Source organism: Heterocephalus glaber, unplaced genomic scaffold (assembly GCF_053883595.1).
Source record: "Heterocephalus glaber isolate CG9 unplaced genomic scaffold, H.glaber_assembly_v1.0 deba00001744, whole genome shotgun sequence".
NCBI classification, from domain to species: domain Eukaryota; kingdom Metazoa; phylum Chordata; class Mammalia; order Rodentia; family Bathyergidae; genus Heterocephalus; species Heterocephalus glaber.
The window spans coordinates 168,437-187,103 of NW_028258450.1; the positions used below are offsets into that span (position 1 = coordinate 168,437).

Consider the following 18,667-nt stretch of genomic DNA (forward strand, 5'->3'; position numbering starts at 1 on the left):
CAAGCCCACTGGAAAAGTGAAGAGAATCTCTGTAATAAAGGCACACCAGATCACTGTGCTTGGTAAGTTGGAGGAATCATCAGCTCCCATTGGAACCTGGACTTTCTTCAGGGGAAAGGTGCTAAAACTTGCAATAGAACTTTGCAGAATGCAACCCTGCAGGTGAACAGGGAGCTCAACTTGGGACTTGCAACCAGAAATCTGCCTGAATCTCACAGGACTGGGACTAGCTTACTGAAACTCATTGATTTGTAACCGCACACTGCTGCCCATGTTTTCTATTGTGACAGCAGAGACATACCCTGAAGGATGCCGTTCATTTTTAAAGGTGATAGATTAATAACTACCACAAATTGTCATTCTCTAATGATGTATTTGATCCTATGGTGTTGCTGATTGTATCTCTTGGGCTAAGGTGTTGTGATTGATCTAATCAGTTGTCCATCCTGCTATAATGAAAATGAGATAGCCTCAGAGACATTAGAGATTCAAAACCTAAAGACCAGCTATATCTGGAAGACACCTCTGAGAAGCAATCATTCCATAAGGGTTCTAAATGCATCAACAAAGATACTCACAATAAGCAACTTCAAAATATCAACCCAGGAATTAAACCAAGAACAGTACCAAAAAAAATATTAGAACACATTTCAGCAAGGCAAAACTCAGACTTCCACCCCCAAAAGGCAAATTATGGGGGAAATGAGGTGCAAAAGTCTGATAATCAACCACCTGGACACCCTGAACTGATAGCACAGGAAGTAACAAAACAGATGAATGAGGCTCTAGAAAAATTCAAAGCAGAAATAATCTCCCAGATAACTACAGACATGGTGAGCAGAGTGAAAGACATGATTAGAGGATCTAGAACAGAAACAGATAAAAAATAGATGAGCTCAGAATCATGCTAGAAGCCATGAATGTCCAGCATAAGAAAGAAATGGCAACCATGATGGCCCAATATAAGAAAGAAATAGAACCCATGAAACAGATTCAAACAGATATTCAGGAGATTAAAAACTCCACTGAAAGCATGCAGAGGAGATTAAGCAAATCTGAAGATATAATATCAGATATAGAATAAAGGATTGCAGTGGAAGACCATGAAAACAGAGATTTCTTAAAAATAGTCAGGGGCCATGAGAAATCAATTCAGCGGCTGCTAGATGATGCAAAGAAGAATAACATAAGACTGATAGGCGTCTATGCAAAAACAGGAGAAAATACAATTGACATAAAAATACTGTTCTCAGAAGTAATAATAAAAAACTTTCCATACAGAGGTGTAGAATTGGACATACAGATAAGTGAGGCATATAGAACTCCAAATAGCCACGATCAAAAAAAAAAATCTACACCTAGACATATAATAGTCAAGATCCCAGAAACCCAGCAGAAAAAGAAAATCCTATAGACAGATAGGGAAAAGAAACAAATCACCTATAAAGGAAAGCCCATCAGACTCATGGCAGACTTCTCAACACAAACCCTCAACTCAAGGAGAGCCTGGAGTCAAGTATTTCAAGCTCTAAAAAAAATAACTTCCAACCTAGACTGTTGTATCCTGCAAAATTATCTTTAAAAATCGATGGGGAAATCAGATACTTCCATGACAAAGAACATCAGAGAAATTTCATGAACACCAAAGCAGCACTCCAAACAATTCTAAGCACTATCCTAGAAAAAGGCAACAAAGGTCACAACTCCATGAGGGCCAACAGAGGGAAGCCACCAGACCAGGTAAAAAACTAAAAGGAAAGGGGGAAAAAGAAATAAGAGCCAACAACAGTAAAACATCATGACAAGGATGAGTCAATATCTATCAGATATAACTATCAATGTTAATGGCCTCAATTCACCAATCAAAAGAAGTAGACTTGCAGAATGGATTAAGAAGCAAAATCCAGCAATATGCTGTATACAAGAAACACATCTAACTCAAAGAGAAATTCATACACTGAAAGTAAAAGGATGGAATATGGCTCTCCATGTGACAGGAACACAGGAAAAAGCAGGGGTAGCAATCTTATTTGCAGACAAAGTAGATTTCAAACCAAAACATTAAGAGAGACAAAGATGGTCACTACATCCTTGTGAAAGGAACAATCCAAGACGAAGAGATGACAATCCTAAATATAAATGTACCAAAATGCAAATGCCCCCAACTATACAAAACAAATATTAATGGACATGAAAAACCAAATAAGCACTAATGCAATTGTAGAGGGAGACCTCAATACCCCATTATCACAAATAGACAGATCATCTAGACCAAAAGTTAACAAGGAAATTCAAGCACTGAACCAAGCTATTGAACAAGAGGGCTTAATATATATTTACAGAGTGTTCCACCCCACAAAATCAGCATACACCTTGCTTTCGGCTGCACATGGGTCATTCTCCAAAATAGACCACATGCTAGCACATAGGACATGTCTAAGTCAGTGTAAAAGAACTGAAGTTACCCCCTGTATATTATCAGACCATAGTGCGATAAAATTGGAAACCAATAACATGAGAAACTGCAAAACTACCACAAACACATGGAAATTGAATAACACCCTCCTGAACAACCATTGGGTCATAGAGGAAATTAAGAAATTAGACAATTTCTATAAATAAATGATAATGCCAGTACAACATACAGGAATCTATGGGACACAATGAAAGCAGTTCTATGCAGGAAATTCATAGCAGTGAATGCCCAAAGTAGGAAAACAGAGAGAATTCAGATAACCTAATGCAGAACCTCAAACTCCTAGAAAAAGAAGAGAATAACAAACCCAAAGCTCGCACAAGAGAGGAAATTATAAAGATCAGAGCAGAAATCAATGCAAAGGAGATTAAGTGAATGATACAAAAAATTAATAAATCAGAGTGTTGGTTTTTTTGAAAGAATAAATAAAATTGATAAACCTTATCAAAAAAAGGAAAGAAAAGGCTCAAATTCATGCAATTAAGAATGAAAAAGGGGCAGTCACAACAGACCCAGCAGAAATCCAGGGGATCATCAATGCCTACTTCAAGAATTTGTAATCCAATAAAATGAAAAATACAGAAGAAATGGACAGATCCCTAGATACATATGAATTGCCAAGGTTAAATGAAGAAGATATAGAATTTCTAAACACCCCAATTACAATGAGTGAAATTGAAAATGTAATAAAATATTTAACAGCAAAGAAAAGCCCAGATCCTGATGGCTTCACTGCTGAATTGTACAAGACATTTAAAGAAGAACTAATGCCATTACTCTTTAAACTCATTAAGGAAATTGAAAGGGAAGAAGGCTTCCAAATTCATTCCTGGAAGCAGGTGTTACTTTGATTCCAAAACCAGGGAAAGACCCAACCCAAAAAGAGAACGACAGGTCAATCTCTCTAATGAACATAAATGCAAAAATCCTCAACAAGATACTGGAAAACAGAATACAGAGGGTCTTCAAGAAGATTATACAGCCTGACCAAGTCAGATTTATCCCAGGGATCCAAGGATGGTTCAACATTCATAAATCAATAAATATAATGCACTATATTATCAGAGCCAGGGCAAAAACCATATGATCATCTCAATAGAGGCAGAAAAGGCATTTGACAAAATTCAACACCCATTAATGATATAAACAATACAGAAAATTGGAATAGAGGGTCTTCATCTCATCCTGATTAAGGCTATCTATGAAAAACCAGCAGCCAACATCATACTAAAATGGTCAAAAATGGAAAACTTTCATGCTAAAATCAGGAATAAGACAAGGATGCCCACTATCACCACTCCTGTTCAATATAGTTCTGGAAACATTAGCCACAGCAATTAGAAAAGAGAAAGATGTAAAAGGAATAAAGATAGGAAAAGAAGAAGTTAAACTGTCATTATTTGCTGGCGATATGATCCTTTGCATAGAAGACCCAAAATACTCTACCAAACACTTCTAGACTTAACTGACAGATTCAGTAGAGTAGCTGGATATGAGGTCAAACTCAAAAAACAATAGCCTTCTTACACACAAATAGCACACTCACTGAGAGAGAAATTAGGGAAACAATTCCTTTTACAATAGCATCCAAAAGAAATGAAACATCTAGGAATCAATCTAACAAAGGAAGCAAAAGACCTCTACACTGAAAACTACAACACCTTGAAAAAAGGAGATTGAGGAGGATAGAAGAAAATGGAAAGACATCCCTTGTTCCTGGGTAAGAAGAACCAATATAGTGAAAATGGTCATACTTCCAAAACTACTATATAGATTTAATGCAATGCCAATTGAAATTCCAACGATATACTTCACAGAACTAGAGAAAACAATCCAAAAATTCATTTGGAACCAGCAGAGACCTAGAAGCAAAAGCAATTCTGGGTAACAGAGACATGGCTGGGGGTATCACAATCTTCAACTTGAAACGATACTACAAAGCTACTGTGATAAAACAGCATGGTAGTGGCAAAGAAACAGACCCGAGGATCAGTGGAATAGGTTAGAAGACGCTGAAACAACTCCTGACACACTCAGCCACCTCATCTTTGATAAAGGAGCCAACCATCCTCACTGGTGGAAAGATAGCCTATTTAATAAATGGTGTTGGAAAAACTGGATTTCAACCTGCCAGAGATTAAAACAATACCCATATTTATCACCAGGCACTAAACTAAGATTGAAGTGGATTAAAGATCTAAATATTAAGACAGAAACACTAAACTTTCTGGAAGATAAGTTAGGTAGAACTCTTGAAGACATTGGCATAGGAAAGGACTTTATGAACAAAACTCAATAGCATGGGAACTAGCAGAAAGAATCAATAACTGGGAATTCATCTTATTAAAAAGCTTCTGCACTGCAAGAGAAACCACCAACAGAGCTAAGAGACAACCTGCAATGCGAGAAAAAAATTTTTAGCAGCTGTACCTCAGACAAAGGGCTACTATCTAGAATATATAAAGAACTTTAAAAAACAGACCCCTAAATTCAAAGAACCAATTCAAAAATGGGCATCTGAAGTGAACAGACATTTCTCAGACAAAGAAGTAAAAGCAGGAAACAAACATATGAAAAAATGTTCAACATCACTGGTCATTTGAGAGATGCAGATGAAAAGAACACTGAGATTCCACCTCACCCCAGAGAGAGTGGCTGCTATCAAGAAATCAACCAATAACAAATGCTGGTGGGGGTGTGGGAGAAAGGAACCCTTCTCCATTGTTGGTGGGATTACAGACTGGTGCAACTACTATGGAAATCAGTACCGAGATACCTCAAAGAATTAGAGCTGGAGGTCCCATTTGTCCCAGGTCTTCCCCTCCTGGGTATTTTCCTAAAAGAATTGAAAGAATCATACCACAGAGATATATGTGCACCCATGATTATAGTGGCCCAGTTTGTAATAGCTAAAGCTTGGAAACAGCCCAAGTGCCCAACAACTGGAAACTGGATAAAGAGGATGTTTTTTAAATATAAATGGAGTACTACTCAGCCATAAAGAATGAGAAACTAGAGTCATTTATAGCTAAATGGATGCATATTGAGGCCCTTCTCTTGTGAAAGAAATAGGACATATGTGTAAATACTGAATAGTTTCTCTAGTGTGAGAAATACCGAGTGTAAATAAGGATTAAAAGGTTTAACAGCTAATAATTGATAATTTGAAATAGGAAATGCTCCAAAGTTTTAGGGGTTGTGGGAGGAGATGGGGAAAGGAAAGAATGGAAAGGAAAAATTATGAGAAAAGAAAAAAAATGGAAACAAAGTCTATGTAAACAGGGCAGGTTGGAGGGGTAAAGAGTGCACAGGCAATGGGGGAAAAATAAGAACTAAGATACATCATGTACAGGTACAAGCACCCAATGATAAATGTAAGCATATTGTATACCTAAAATGTACCAATAAAAGAATTTAAGAAAAAAATTTTATGAACAAATCTCAGTTGCCTGTGAACTAGCACAATCGACAAGTGGGATCTCTTCTTATTAAAAAGCTTCTGCACAGCAAGAGAAAGCTGCAACAATGTGAAGAGACAACCCACAGTGTGGGAAAAAATCTTCAGCTGCTGTTCCTCAGACAAAGGTCTACTATCTAGAATCTATAAAGAACTTTAAAAATCAGCCCTCTGGCTGGGGATTTAGCTCAGTGGTTCTGCTGACTGCCTCACAAGTGCAAGGACCTGAGTTCAATCCCCTGTAGCTGCCCCCCCCAGCAAAAAAATCAGACCTCCCAAATTTAAAGACCCAATCCAAAAATGGGCATCTGAAATGAACAGACATTTCTCAAAGAAGTAGAAATAGCAAATAAACATATGAAAAAAATGTTCAACATCACTGGTCATTTGAGAGATGCAAATGAAAACAACACTGAGATTCCACCTCACTCCAGAAAGAATGATTGCAATCATAAAATCAACCAATAACAAATGCTGGTGGAGCTGTGGGGAAAGAGGAACCCTGCTCCACTGCTGGTGGGAGTGCAGACTGGTGAAACCACTGTGGAAATCAGTATGGAGATACCTCAAAGAACTAGGACTGGAAGTCCCATTTGACCCCGCTATTCCACTGCTGAGGATCTTCCCCAAAGAATTAAAAGAATGATACCACAGTGATACATGTGTGCCCATGTTCATAGCAGCGCAGCTTGTAATAGCTAAAACTTGGAAACAGCCCAAATGCCCTTCAACTGGAGACTGGATAAAGAAAATGTGGTTTTTTAATAAAATGGAGTACTACTCAGCCATAAAAAGTGAGAAATTAGAGACATTTATAGCTAAGTGGATGCACACTGAGGTGACACTCTTAAGTGAAATAAATAGGACACACGTGTAAATACTGAATAGTTTCTCTGGTGTGAGAAACTGAAAGTGTAAATAAGGACTAAATGTATAATAGGTCATGTGAAATAGGAAGAAAAGGGGCAAAGGGGAAGGAAGTGGGAGGGCTAGGGGAAAGGATAGAAGGGAATGGGATTAAGATGAGAAAATGGAAAAATAGGAACAAAATCTTTGTACATAGGGAGGACTGGAGGGGTTGAAGGGAGGGCTGGGCAAGGGGGAAAAATAAGAACCAAGAGAGACTATGTAAAGGTGCAAATTTCCAATGATGAATGTCATTATGTTGTATACCTAAAATGTACCAATGATTAGAATGAATAATCGAAAATGTAAAATAGGAAGAAAAGGTCCAAAAGGGTAGGGGTAGTGGGAGTGGCAGGGGAAAGGAAAGAAGGGAAAGGAAAAAAATGATGAGAAATGGAAAAAGTGGAAATAAAGTCTTTGTAAATAGGGAAGGGTGGAGAGTGTGAAGGGAGGGCTAGGAATGGGGAAAAAATAAGAACCAAAATGCATTATATAAAGGTACAATTCCCAATGTGAAATGTGATTGTGTTGTATACCTACAATGTACCAATAAAAGAATTTAATACAAAAAAGAAAAGAAACGAAAAAACAATTATCCTCTCTCACTGATCTGATGGGTTTTTTGCTAATTGCACCTAACTCCAGTACAGAATTGTTCTATCCAAGCCTGATAAGCAGTGCCTACTCCCTAAGAGCCCTGCCTGGCACCATCATCCCAGGTGTTCGGCAGTATTTCACTAGATGCCTTCAAAGCATACCCTGCTCCCTATTGCTTCCCATGATTTTATTCAATAAATACTGGATGTGCTTGGGGGCCTATTGCTGCCATCAGCAGCACTGACCAGGACCCAAGACTCAGCTTCTCCACTCTAGGTCTCTTTTCTGCCTGTTCTTGAATTCACCTTGTGCTGTGGTGGCTCACAGACCAAGACCCATGGCAGAGGTCCTGGTAACATCCACTTCCCCATTCCCTACAATGGATAAATGAAGCATAAATTGAGACTGCTGATTACGGGGGAAAAAAATCTAGTTCAGTGATAGATTGATGGATAGATGCATAATTTAGGGAGCCTATGAACCATAATTTAATGAGCCAATGAATCTGTGACATCTAGTTCATTGAACTAGAGTGCTCAAAGGATCACCTCATGAATCAATTAATCAAAATAAATGAATGAAACTACATGTTCTTAGATGAATCATACATGAAAGAATCAATAAGTATACAGGTGAATTAATAAACGGATGGGTGGAAGGATGGTTCAATTTTTAAGTGTGGTGGGTGAAAGAGGTGGAAAAACAAGTCAACAGACTTTTCATTCACCTGTGTATCCCCAGGACTGGCTTAGGTGAGAGCTAGTCCGAAGCCTGTAGAGCTCCTGGCATAAGTGGCCAGTGTTGCCTCTCATCCATGGGGTCCTTGCACCCCACCTCTGAAAAGGGGGTCACAAGACCTTCCCAACTGCCCGTCCCTCACCCACCTGCGACGTGGGGGTATTTGAGCAGAAACAGGAAGCCATAGCGGAGAGTTGTGCTGGTGGTCTCCGTGCCAGCAAAGAAGAGTGAAAGCGAGGTCAGGACGAGGTTCCTGTGGTGGAACTCAGTGTGCGGGTCAGACTTGTCCTAGGTCCAGAGAGAGGAGAGAGGAGAGGGTCAGGGCAGACCACAGCCTTGCTGCAGAAGGGTCACCTGTCCCTCTGAGTGCCCTCCCTCTATTTCTGTGACTCAGGTTTCTGGCTGCTTTGCACATCTCTGTCCTTGGCCTCTGCCCCCCCCACCCCCTTCCCTCCCTCCCTCCCTCTCTTGGTTTTCCCTCCCTCTCTTGGTTTTCCCTCCCTCAGCTTTTCTTAATTCCACGTGGCTCTGTTTCCACCTCTTTTCTTCTCTTTGGCTTCTTTCTCACTTTTGGTCTCCCCGTTCTCTCTCTGCCACTGTGGGTCTTTTCTCTTATTACTTTTTGTCCTTTTGCCCGACTTTTTCCCTCCACCAATTCCTGCCACTTCTCTCTTTCCCTCCCCATTTCAGTTTCTCCTTCCTTCCACTTTATCTTCCTATAGCTTCTGCTTCTCCTTGCTTCCTTTCCCTATTCATTCTCCCCTGACCTCTGTTTTCCTTCCCCTCTTCTCCTCTCCTAGTTTTTTCCTTTCCTTCTGCTCACCTCTCCCTCCTCCCCTCCTATCCCTTCCCCTCTCCCAGATCTCACTTTCTCCATGCGGAGCAGGTAGGTATCGATGAAGTCTCTGGGGGCGCTGGGGTCCAGGGTTTCACGGTGTTTCTCCACACTGTGGCCAATGAAGGCATTGATTTCCTGCAAATTCTTGTAAATTTTCCTGTGTGTGCCAGGAAAGTGTTTCAGGAGGCTGGAGTAGAGCTCAAACACCTACAAGAAAGAAGGAGCAGAGAGGCCCACCTCGGGCTCAGTTAGCAGATCAGAGGACGGGGAAGCTGTCCTGAGCCCCAGACCTGCATGGGAAATCACTACTCCTCCTTCTCTCTATCCTCTGAGACTACCTCCCTCATGCTGTTTCATACAGGCTACACACACATGCACACACACACACGCACACACACACACAACCTTTTGGCTACCAGAATCCATCTCTATCTTTTATTTTCTTTTCTCTGTCTTCTCTCTTTTCCTCCCTTCTCTCATCTCCAAGCCTTCATTTTTTTTCTCTCTCCCACTTTATTTCTGCACTTCATTCACTCCCTTTTCTTTTTCTCAGGTTCTTGATCCCTGTTCACTATCTGTCCCTCATGTCAGTTCTCAGTGTCCTTGACCCTCTGTGGTGTCTCCACCCCTCTTCCAGCCTGAAGTGCATCTCTGAGCTCCGCAAAGCAGGCCATCATCCCCGCATCCCCTGGCTGCTCCCTTCAGCCCACCTTCTTGTTCCCTCCTCTGACCTGGCTGGAAAAGGAGCTGGCGAGTGCAAAGGACTGATAGAACAGGTCCAGCAGCCTCAAGAACTGGCGATCTTTGTAGTCAAAGCGTTTGCCAAAGACAATGGAGCAGATGATGTTGGCAGTGATAGATTGGAGGAGGAACAAGGGGTCCACAAGGCCTCCTAGGGGGAAAAGCAGCAGTTCACAGGGCACAGACTCATTATCCCAGGGAGCATTTGCCTGAGGCCCTGTCTCAGTGACTGCCATGGCTCAGTAATAAAACATAAGAATAGCAATAAATGCTGACACTCAGTGGCCTATACTATATACCAGGCTGTATTCTGTGCAATTCATGTGTTATTTTAACTTAATTTCCTCCACAACATTGTGAGGAAGACATCGTTCTATTATTACCCCTACTTTACAGATGGATGAATGATTAATGGTTAAATTATTTGACCAAGCTGACACAGCTACTCATTACTGGGGTCAGGATTCAGACCAGGCAGCCCAGACACAGAGCCAGGGCAGTAGGTCCCTACCTTGAATCTCACCCCGGGCCCCAACTTCCACTCTGTAAGGGCATAAAGTTAAACCTCATGGCTGAGGGGGTGCAGCAGTATCCAATCAATAGCATGTGCAAATTTGAAAGCCCTGATCACTTCATCACTTCATTCCTATCTGTCACTCCCCTTCACCTCTTGTCCCTCCTTCAGGGCTTGGGTGAGAAGGACGGAGGCTCTGAGCCTTAGAATATTGGATAGGTCTCTCTCTCTCTCTCTCTCTCTCTCTCTCTCTCTCTCTGTCTGTCTCATCTGTCTACTGTCATTGCTTTGCAGACCTTTGCCAGAGACTTGTTCATCTGTTGCTCCAAGTTTCTGTCTCAGTTTTTCTTGTATTTTCTGCCACTCTGAGTCTCTTCCATTCTCTTGTTTCTCTTTTTCTTCCTTTTGCTCCCTCCATGTCCATCTCTTCCTCTTTCCCCATCTCTGTCTCCATTCACTCTGCCTCCCTCTGGCTTTCTTCTCAGTCTCTCTGTTCCAATTGCTCTCTGTCCCCAGCTTCAGACTCTCCAGACATGGTGAAGACCAGACATGAATGAAAGGATGCTGACCAAGGAGGTGCTAACAAGGAGCACAGTCACCCCTACATCCCTGTCACAGAGGATCCAAAAAGGACTGAAAATGCTCCCCAAGAGCAGAGTGCTCACCGGCCTCGTTCCTCACTGCCTGCTCATCTGCACTTCACTGAGAGAAGGAAAACACAGTTCACTGTTTTGACATCTGCTCTTCCTTCTTTTCCCTTTGCTTTTTTTTTTTTGTACCAGGGATCGAACTCAGGTCTTTGCGCTTGCCCAGCAGGTGGCAAAACCACTGAGCTAAATCCAGGGCCCTCCCTTTGCTTTCTTTTGCATAAGGCTTCTCTTTGCTTTTGATGCATACAATTAACCCATGAATTGATTTCCCTGGACACAAATGAATAGCATCAGTCACTCAGCCTCTTTCTCTGAGTTGTTCTTGGACACTGTAAACCTCACGGTTCCTTCCCTGTCTATCTGTGTTGCTCTGCTGCTTGTCTCTGTTCACTTCTATTCCATCTCTTTCTGTCCTTATCACTCTGTCTCTATTTCTACCTTTCCCTGCCTATGTGTACCTCTCTGTGTTTCTATTGCTGTGCACCCTACCCCTCTCTCTGTATGTTTGTCTTTCTTTTCTACCCACACCATGCCTCAAGACTCACCCTGGGATTTCCGCAGCTCCTCCACCAGACACTGAGCCTCCTCCTGAATCCGCTCCTCCACACTCCGCTTTCCCATCCCAAAGTCTCTCATGGTGGCCAAAGAGAATCTCCGAAGGACCTTCCAGCGTTCCCCATTGGCAAAGATCACACCTAATAGTTGTAAGGCAGCAAGGGATCCATGGGAAGTACAAGAAGGTGGGATCCCTCCTTACATTATTCCTCCTATCTTACACTCAACTTCTCCATGTCCCATCCTCCATCCTGCCCCATCCCAGTGCCTTTGAGATGCTCACCATATCCCTGGAAGACAGCATCCACAGAAGCAATTCTCCCCCGGCCAGAGAAAGCCTCAGCTTGGTCCACCAGGGCCTCCCGTATGGTGTCTGCCCCACACAGCATGACCACGGGCCTTGGTCCCAGGTACACAGTGAAGACATCTCCATATTTCTCTCGGAGCTGCCAAGCATACCCATGCCAGGGTCGCTATTAGTCAGTATTCATACAGTTGTTAAACAATTAAAATGCTTAAATAGGCCATTAAATGCCACCCCCAGGACCCTTGGTTGTTCCTCAGTTGCCTTGCTTCCTTGCCAGGCCCTAACAACTAAAGAGTTAACCGATGACCTGGCCAGGCTCTGCTCCTAGTGGTTGGGCCCTAAGCAGTACAGCTGGTTGAATATTGCTTATCTCATCTTAAGCTGTACCCTTGAGTCAGGGCAGATCTCCCTGGTATGTCAACTGAAAGAATCCTTGTGCCCTATATTCCATCTGCATTGTGATCCTAAGTCATTTCCTGGGAGAACAATTCTGCCTCACCGTCTTGTTAGAAGGGAAGGGAAAGTTACAGCCCTCTAGCCCTGATCATGAAATTTGAAAACTCTGATCAATACTGCCCCTTGACAAATGGCTAGACAGGACAGGCACCCCTCAGCATCTGTGAGGAGTGGATCTCAGGGCTCCCCTGGATACAAAAATCCCTGATAGTATTTGTGCATAACCTATTCTTTTGCATACTTGAAACCATCTCTAGATTACTTTTATATAATAAAATGAGAAAGCTATATGAGAAGTTGTTGTACTATGTGGTTTAGGAATTAATGGCTAGAAAATTGTCTGTACATGTTCAATACAAGCTTAATGTTTTTCAAGTATTTTTAATCCCAAGCTGATGTAGAACTCACAGGTATACAATGCCAGCTGTATTTATTGAAGCTAAACACAGGCATAGTCAGTAACTTCACAACCAAATATTTGCTGTACAAAAATATATACTCATTCACCAAGAAAATAAAAAGCAACCAGAATATTCAATAAGCTTTCTTAGTAAAATGATCATCAACATGTGGAATAAATACTGAAAGTTACACAATGGCATACTATGCAACAATTAAAAGGAGGCCACTAGAGCTCTAACCAATAATCTAGATGAAATTCACAGACATAATGTTGAGTGGAAGAAACGACACAAAAGCAAGTTTCGGTTACATTCGCTTCTTTCAACATAAAGTTCAAATACCTCACAGAATGCCCAAGAGTGAGTAATTTACAAAGACCATAGCTTTTTCTGTTTTATACCTAGAGGTCCAAGGTCACAGGTGCCTGGACCTTGCCAGGAGTTCAAGCCCATCTTGGGCTACATAGTGAGACCTTGTGTCCAAAAAAAAGCATATAGTGGGGACCTGATCTTGTCTGAGGATCAAGAACGACTTCTCAGGGGAAATGATTCCTACTTGGACATCTAAGAAACCTCAACAATGAGGCAGGGGATCTGAACTTTAACCAAAGCACAATCCATAAAGGATCTCACTTTGCCCCAAGCTTTTTCTGCAAGAAAACTGAAACATCTGCTGCAAGGAAGAATGGGCAATTCTAGGTGTGGTGGTGCCCACCTGTAATCCAGTACATGGGAGGCTGAGGAAGGAGAATTTCTGTGAATTTGAGGCCCAGAGCTGCCACACTGAACTACAAAGCTCAGCTGTGCCTCTGAGATGTGGCACCTAGCTGTGACACTGAACTGCAACACGACTATAGCACAAAGCTGCTCAGCTCTGCCACAACAACGCTAGTGAAAAACTACACGTGGTCCAAAATTATTTATTTTCTTCTGATATGAAAAATACCCAGAACCATCCCTAAGACTCAAAAAACTCTCACATCATTGTAGCATCAACCGCAGGCTTGACTAGAAATTTTAAGCATTTTTATGAAATTGTAGAAAGTTGATTGTAAAATCCAAGTGTGAAGAGTTGTAGGTTGTCTTTGTTCTTCTACCCTTGACCAAATGAATTTTGACCTACTTACAGCCCTTAACTGTAGTACATCCGTCAATTGCTAGAGTAGTAAATGCCTAGCAGATTAGGGAAGCACAGTTCTGGGTGTGTCTATGGATGACTGGCATGTAGGCCAGCAAACTGAGCAGGAAAGACCCACTCCAGATGTGTTAGCATCAACCAGTAAGCTTGTAGCCTGGACAGTTAAAAAGGGAAAGAAGAAGGGCCCTTGTTTTAGGAGAGCTCCAGTCTTCACCATTGCCTTTGGAAATCAGTCTCCAGCTTCTTCAGTCTTCAGTCTTCAGTCTTCTAATGCAGACAGTGAGCTTTCGGAACCTTGACTTTTGACTGGTGCTGCATCCTTAATCTTGGTAACACCCACATTTGGACTAAAGTTCACACAGCCACCTTCCAGACCCCACAGCTGCCTAGGAGAGCAGGCCTAGTCTTCCTGAACCACAAACTAAAGCCTCCAGAGAGTATTCTGAGATGCAGGTCTGCACACCCCAGACTGGTGAGTCAAGCAGCTTGGAGTTGAGCTGGATGTCACCAAGCTCAAGCTCCAGGCTTCACACATGATGTGTCTGAGAGACCCATGCTGGTTGTTTCAGGAGATCACCAAACTTAGCATTCAGTCTTCTATCTGGACAAGTTACCTCTCTCTTCTTGCCTGTTTCATGTGTGTGGTTTGGATATGGTTTGAGTGAGTCCCCCACAGGTTTATATGTTGGGGGCCTGGTCCCCTCTGTGGCCATGTTGAGAGGAGGCAGAGCCATTGAAAGGTGGCGTCTAGTGGAAGGTGTTTAGATCATGTGGGCAGCATCCTTAGAACGGGTTAATGCTGGTCTTTCAGAAAGAGCTAGTTCTTGAAAAAGTGGATTGTGAGAAAGAAGTGCCAACTCACATGCTTGCACCCTTTTGCATGTTGCAGGTTCACTTTCTCCTCTTCTACCATGAAGTGACACAGCTAAGGAAGCTGTCACCAGAGGCTGAATAACTAGCACTGCTGGTCTTGAACTGTCAGCCTCTAAAACTGTGATCAAAATAAACCTCTTTACTTTATATTGTCCCAACCTCAGTTATTTTCTCATAGCAATGGAAAACAGGGTAAGTTGCCAAGAGCCTCTATTTTGCCTACCCAGGTGGACCACTTTATTGTCTACTGCTCACTCCCCCCCCCATTAACTTTATTGGTACATTTTAGGTATAAAATACAGTTACATTCATCATTGGGATCTTGTACCTTTATATGAGTATCTTGGTTCTTACTTTTTTTCCCTTTCCCTTGCCCTCCCTTCACCCCCTCCATCCTTCCCTATTTGCAAAGACCTTGTTTCCATTTTTTTCCTCTTCTCATATTTTTTCCTTTCCCTTTTTTCCCTTCCCCTACGCCTCCCAATTCTGCTGCTCTTTTAGACCTTATCTTCCTGTTACACCATATCAATTATACATTTTTTAAATTACAATATTAAGATCTAGGAGACATTACTACAGATTTTACAAAATTTAAAAGGATATAGAAAGCATAGTACAAAAATCTTTAAAAAAAATTTTTTTTAGACATATGATCCCAAAATCTTTATTCTGGCATATTAAATATTTCAAGCTGGAGGAAGTTGAGAAAACTGACAGAAACAGGAAAATCGCTTTCATTTCTTCCCATTCTTTTTCCCAGAATCAGGTCATGTGATCTTTTTTTTTTTTAATTAAATTCTTTTATTGGTACATTGTAGGTATACAACACAATTACATTTCTCAATGGAAATTGTACCTTTACATGATGCATCTTGGTTCTTATTTTTTCCCCATTCCTAGCCCTCCCTTCACACTCTCCACCCTTCCCTATTTACAAAGACTTTATTTCCATTTTTTCCATTTCTCATCATTTTTCCTTTCCCTTCTTTCCTTTCCTCTGCCCCTCCCACTACCCCTACCCCTTTGGACCTTTTCTTCCTATTTTACATTTTCGATTATTCATTCTAATCATTGGTACATTGTAGGTATACAATATACTGACATTCATCATTGGAAATTTGCACCTTTACATAGTCTCTCTTGGTTCTTATTTTTCCCCCTTGCCCAGCCCTCCCTTCAACCCCTCCAGTCCTCCTTATTTACAAAAATTTTGTTCCTATTTTTCCATTTTCTCATCTTAATCCCATTCCCTTCTACCCTTTCCCCTAGCCCTCCCACTTCCTTCCCCTTTGCCCCTTTTCTTCCTATTTCTTTCACATTACCTATTATACATTCTAGTCCTTATTTACACTTTCAGTTTCTCACACCAGAGAAGCTATTTGGAATTTACAAACTCCCAATGATGAATGTGCTCATAACGTATATCTAAAACATAAGAAAAAACTTCATGAATTTTTTTTAAATTCCTATTTTTTCTCCTGTATTCACTACCACCCAGGATTCTGTCCCCAGCAACCTCCCTGCCACCAAAAACTAAAAATAAAAAGACAATATGATCAATAAATAGATTATTGATCAGGAAAAAAAATTGTTTATAGCAAAGGGCTCAGAAGCCCAGGATTCCCAGAGTGTGGTCTCCACAGAAGGAAGAGGACGAGGAGCTGGGTGTTGCTGTCAGTGCTCCAGCTCTCCCACTGCAGTCAATGCTGATGAATTATTAATAGGTAGATGATTAGTCTGGTCTGATAGCGGAGCCCTGCAATCCTGGCCACTCTCAGGGCTGAGACAGGTGAACTGTAAATTCAGGGCTAACTTAGGCAATTTATCAATAGCCTATCTCCAAATGTAAAGGGGTTGGGTATGTAGCTCAGGGCAGAGGGCAAAGGTTCCATCTCCACTACTGCAAATAAACACACAATAAAAGTAGATCCTGAAACCTGAAACCATGTGTGCAAAGCAGTGGCACAGAGCCTAGTAATTGCTGGATTCTGTTTGTGATTGATAAGACCTCCTCTGAAATTGATCAACTATAATAAAAAAATTTCATACTGAATATTTACCATGCAATGAAGGAGCCTGATTCTATTCTATTAATGAATTTGTTATTCTTTAAATTTATTATTAGAATTTACTATTGGAATTTTGTATTAGTATTTACTATTAGAAGTTTTTATTCTATCAATGAAGAAATCAAGATTTTCCCCCATTTTTATTAGTATTTCATTTTGGAGACATGGACTCCTTATTTAGTTCAGGCTGGCTTCAAACTCAAGGGGATCCTCCTGCCTCAGCTTTCCAAGTGCTGGGATTGCAGACATACAGCACCACACTCAGCCTTATTAGTATACTTCTGATACATAATAAATGCATTCATCATGGGGAACTGGTGCATGACACATCACATCTTGACCCTGTTTACTTCCCCTTCCTCTCCTCTCCATGATAAGCACTCCTCACTGCCTTTGTTTTCTCCCCTTTCCTCCTGTTTGTCCTCAAATTGGCTTAGGCCAGTCTTCGTTTTGCTTGCTGGCAGAGGCAAAGTCTTTTGGAGTGGTGATTCTGCCCTTTTTCTCTCTCTTCTAGGCAGATATCCAGGATGGGGCAGAGGAGAGTGAAATCTACACCTGCTGCTCACATCCTGACAATTCTGTTTGCCCTTTCACACACCCATTCCCAAAGACAGTGCCCCACACAGTTCCATCAGAGGCAGACAGCTATGGCAATCTGACCTCCGTCCACCAGAAGCCAGGATCACATCCTTTACACACTGATCTTCCCCACCCACCCTCAGCCAGAAAGGAGACTTTGCTCTTCCAGCCCACACTGGGCCCTGTCCCTTTGTGTCTCACCTGCAGGATGGATGTGAGCAGGCCTTTTCTGTTCATCTGCAGAAGGTTCCCCAGGAACGGCAGAGGATGGGGGCCTGGTGGGAGGTGGCCACGGGCCTTTGGGTGGCCCCTGAACAGGAGAACCAAGAGACCCATGAGGAGAGTGAGGGGCAAGAGGATGCTGAGCTCCATGTTCCTGTTCACCCCTCTGCAACCTGGAGCTAAACCTTTTATCCTCAGCCTGTGTCCTCGCCCAGTTATGCAACTGCATCCAAGCCCCGCCTCCTCTCTTGTAGTTTTCCAGGAGTGTGATCTTAGAAGAGAGTTACCAGGCACCCATAATTCCTGTTAGGGCAGCCTGGTAACCTGATCACTCCCAGCCCTTTAGGCCCTCCTTAGACATTGGCAGTAATGCTGTGAAAGAGATGCCATGGTGCACAGGAGTGTGTGTCTGTGTGCTCAGTGCTTGTGTCCTCAATATTGTGAGTGTGCATTTGTCTCCTTAGTTTGGTCTGTGCAGGCCCTCTTGAGGCTGTGTATACCTGTATATTTTTTATGTGTGAGGGGCTATTTTATGTCAGTGTGAATGTGCTGTTCTCTATTTCCTTGTATCAGTCCAGGTGTGCTCCGGTGTACATTCTTGCATGTGTGGGAGCATGTGTGTACTGATTTACTTTCACATGTGAAGGTGTGTTTGCATTTGAGTAGTGGAGCTAGTAGGGATCTCCACAACTCTTGGTGAGCCTGCTTGCACTGGCTGCACTTTTGCTGGTGTATGTGTGCATCTCCCAGCCAGTCTCTGTAAGGTCTGCAGAAGTCCAGTGTCCACCTCTCCAGTGTCTCCCTCACTCTGTTCTGTGACAGCCACAGGTAGGAGTGATTGGCTAACAGAGGGAAGACGAGATGCCGAGATGGTGAGACCCAGCAATAGAGGGGGAGTGAGTCCTCTTGGTCTCCAATTCCTCCCATTAGTGCTGGGTGGTTCACACCAGGCCTCTCGCTGTCTGCACAGTGCGGGAAGACCCTGAAGTCCATTTTGTCTTAGTCTGCTTTCTGCTAAAACAGAATACCAGAGGCTCGGCAAGTGATAATGAACTGAAATTCATTTAAGAAGGATTTGTCCACATGCTTGATGAAGTAGAACACATATTGAAGGCCATCAAGAAGTGTTACCAAACAAGGAATTGGAAAA

At 42.2% G+C, this 18,667-nt stretch overlaps 1 protein-coding gene across 9 annotated transcripts in view; it reads right to left on the reverse strand.

Annotated features, from left to right (window-relative positions):
- Window positions 1–17,715, reverse strand: part of LOC101700457 (cytochrome P450 2B4) — a 32,660-nt gene extending 14,945 nt beyond the window's left edge. For 5 of the 9 annotated variants that reach the window (XM_087200547.1, XM_087200549.1, XM_087200555.1 and 2 more), the window contains exons 1-6: window positions 17,497–17,715; window positions 11,756–11,918; window positions 11,463–11,612; window positions 9,723–9,904; window positions 9,043–9,219; window positions 8,321–8,462 (exon numbers count right to left, since the gene is read on the reverse strand). In XM_087200547.1, coding sequence (XP_087056673.1) covers window positions 8,321–8,462; window positions 9,043–9,219; window positions 9,723–9,904; window positions 11,463–11,612; window positions 11,756–11,918; window positions 17,497–17,667 — 985 coding nt within the window. In that variant the 5' untranslated portion in view covers window positions 17,668–17,715. The remainder of the gene's footprint in view (window positions 1–8,320; window positions 8,463–9,042; window positions 9,220–9,722; window positions 9,905–11,462; window positions 11,613–11,755; window positions 11,919–17,496) is intronic. The other 4 variants (XM_087200548.1, XM_087200551.1, XM_087200556.1 and 1 more) reach the window with 1 other exon arrangement.
- Between the last annotated feature and the right edge of the window lie 952 nt (window positions 17,716–18,667).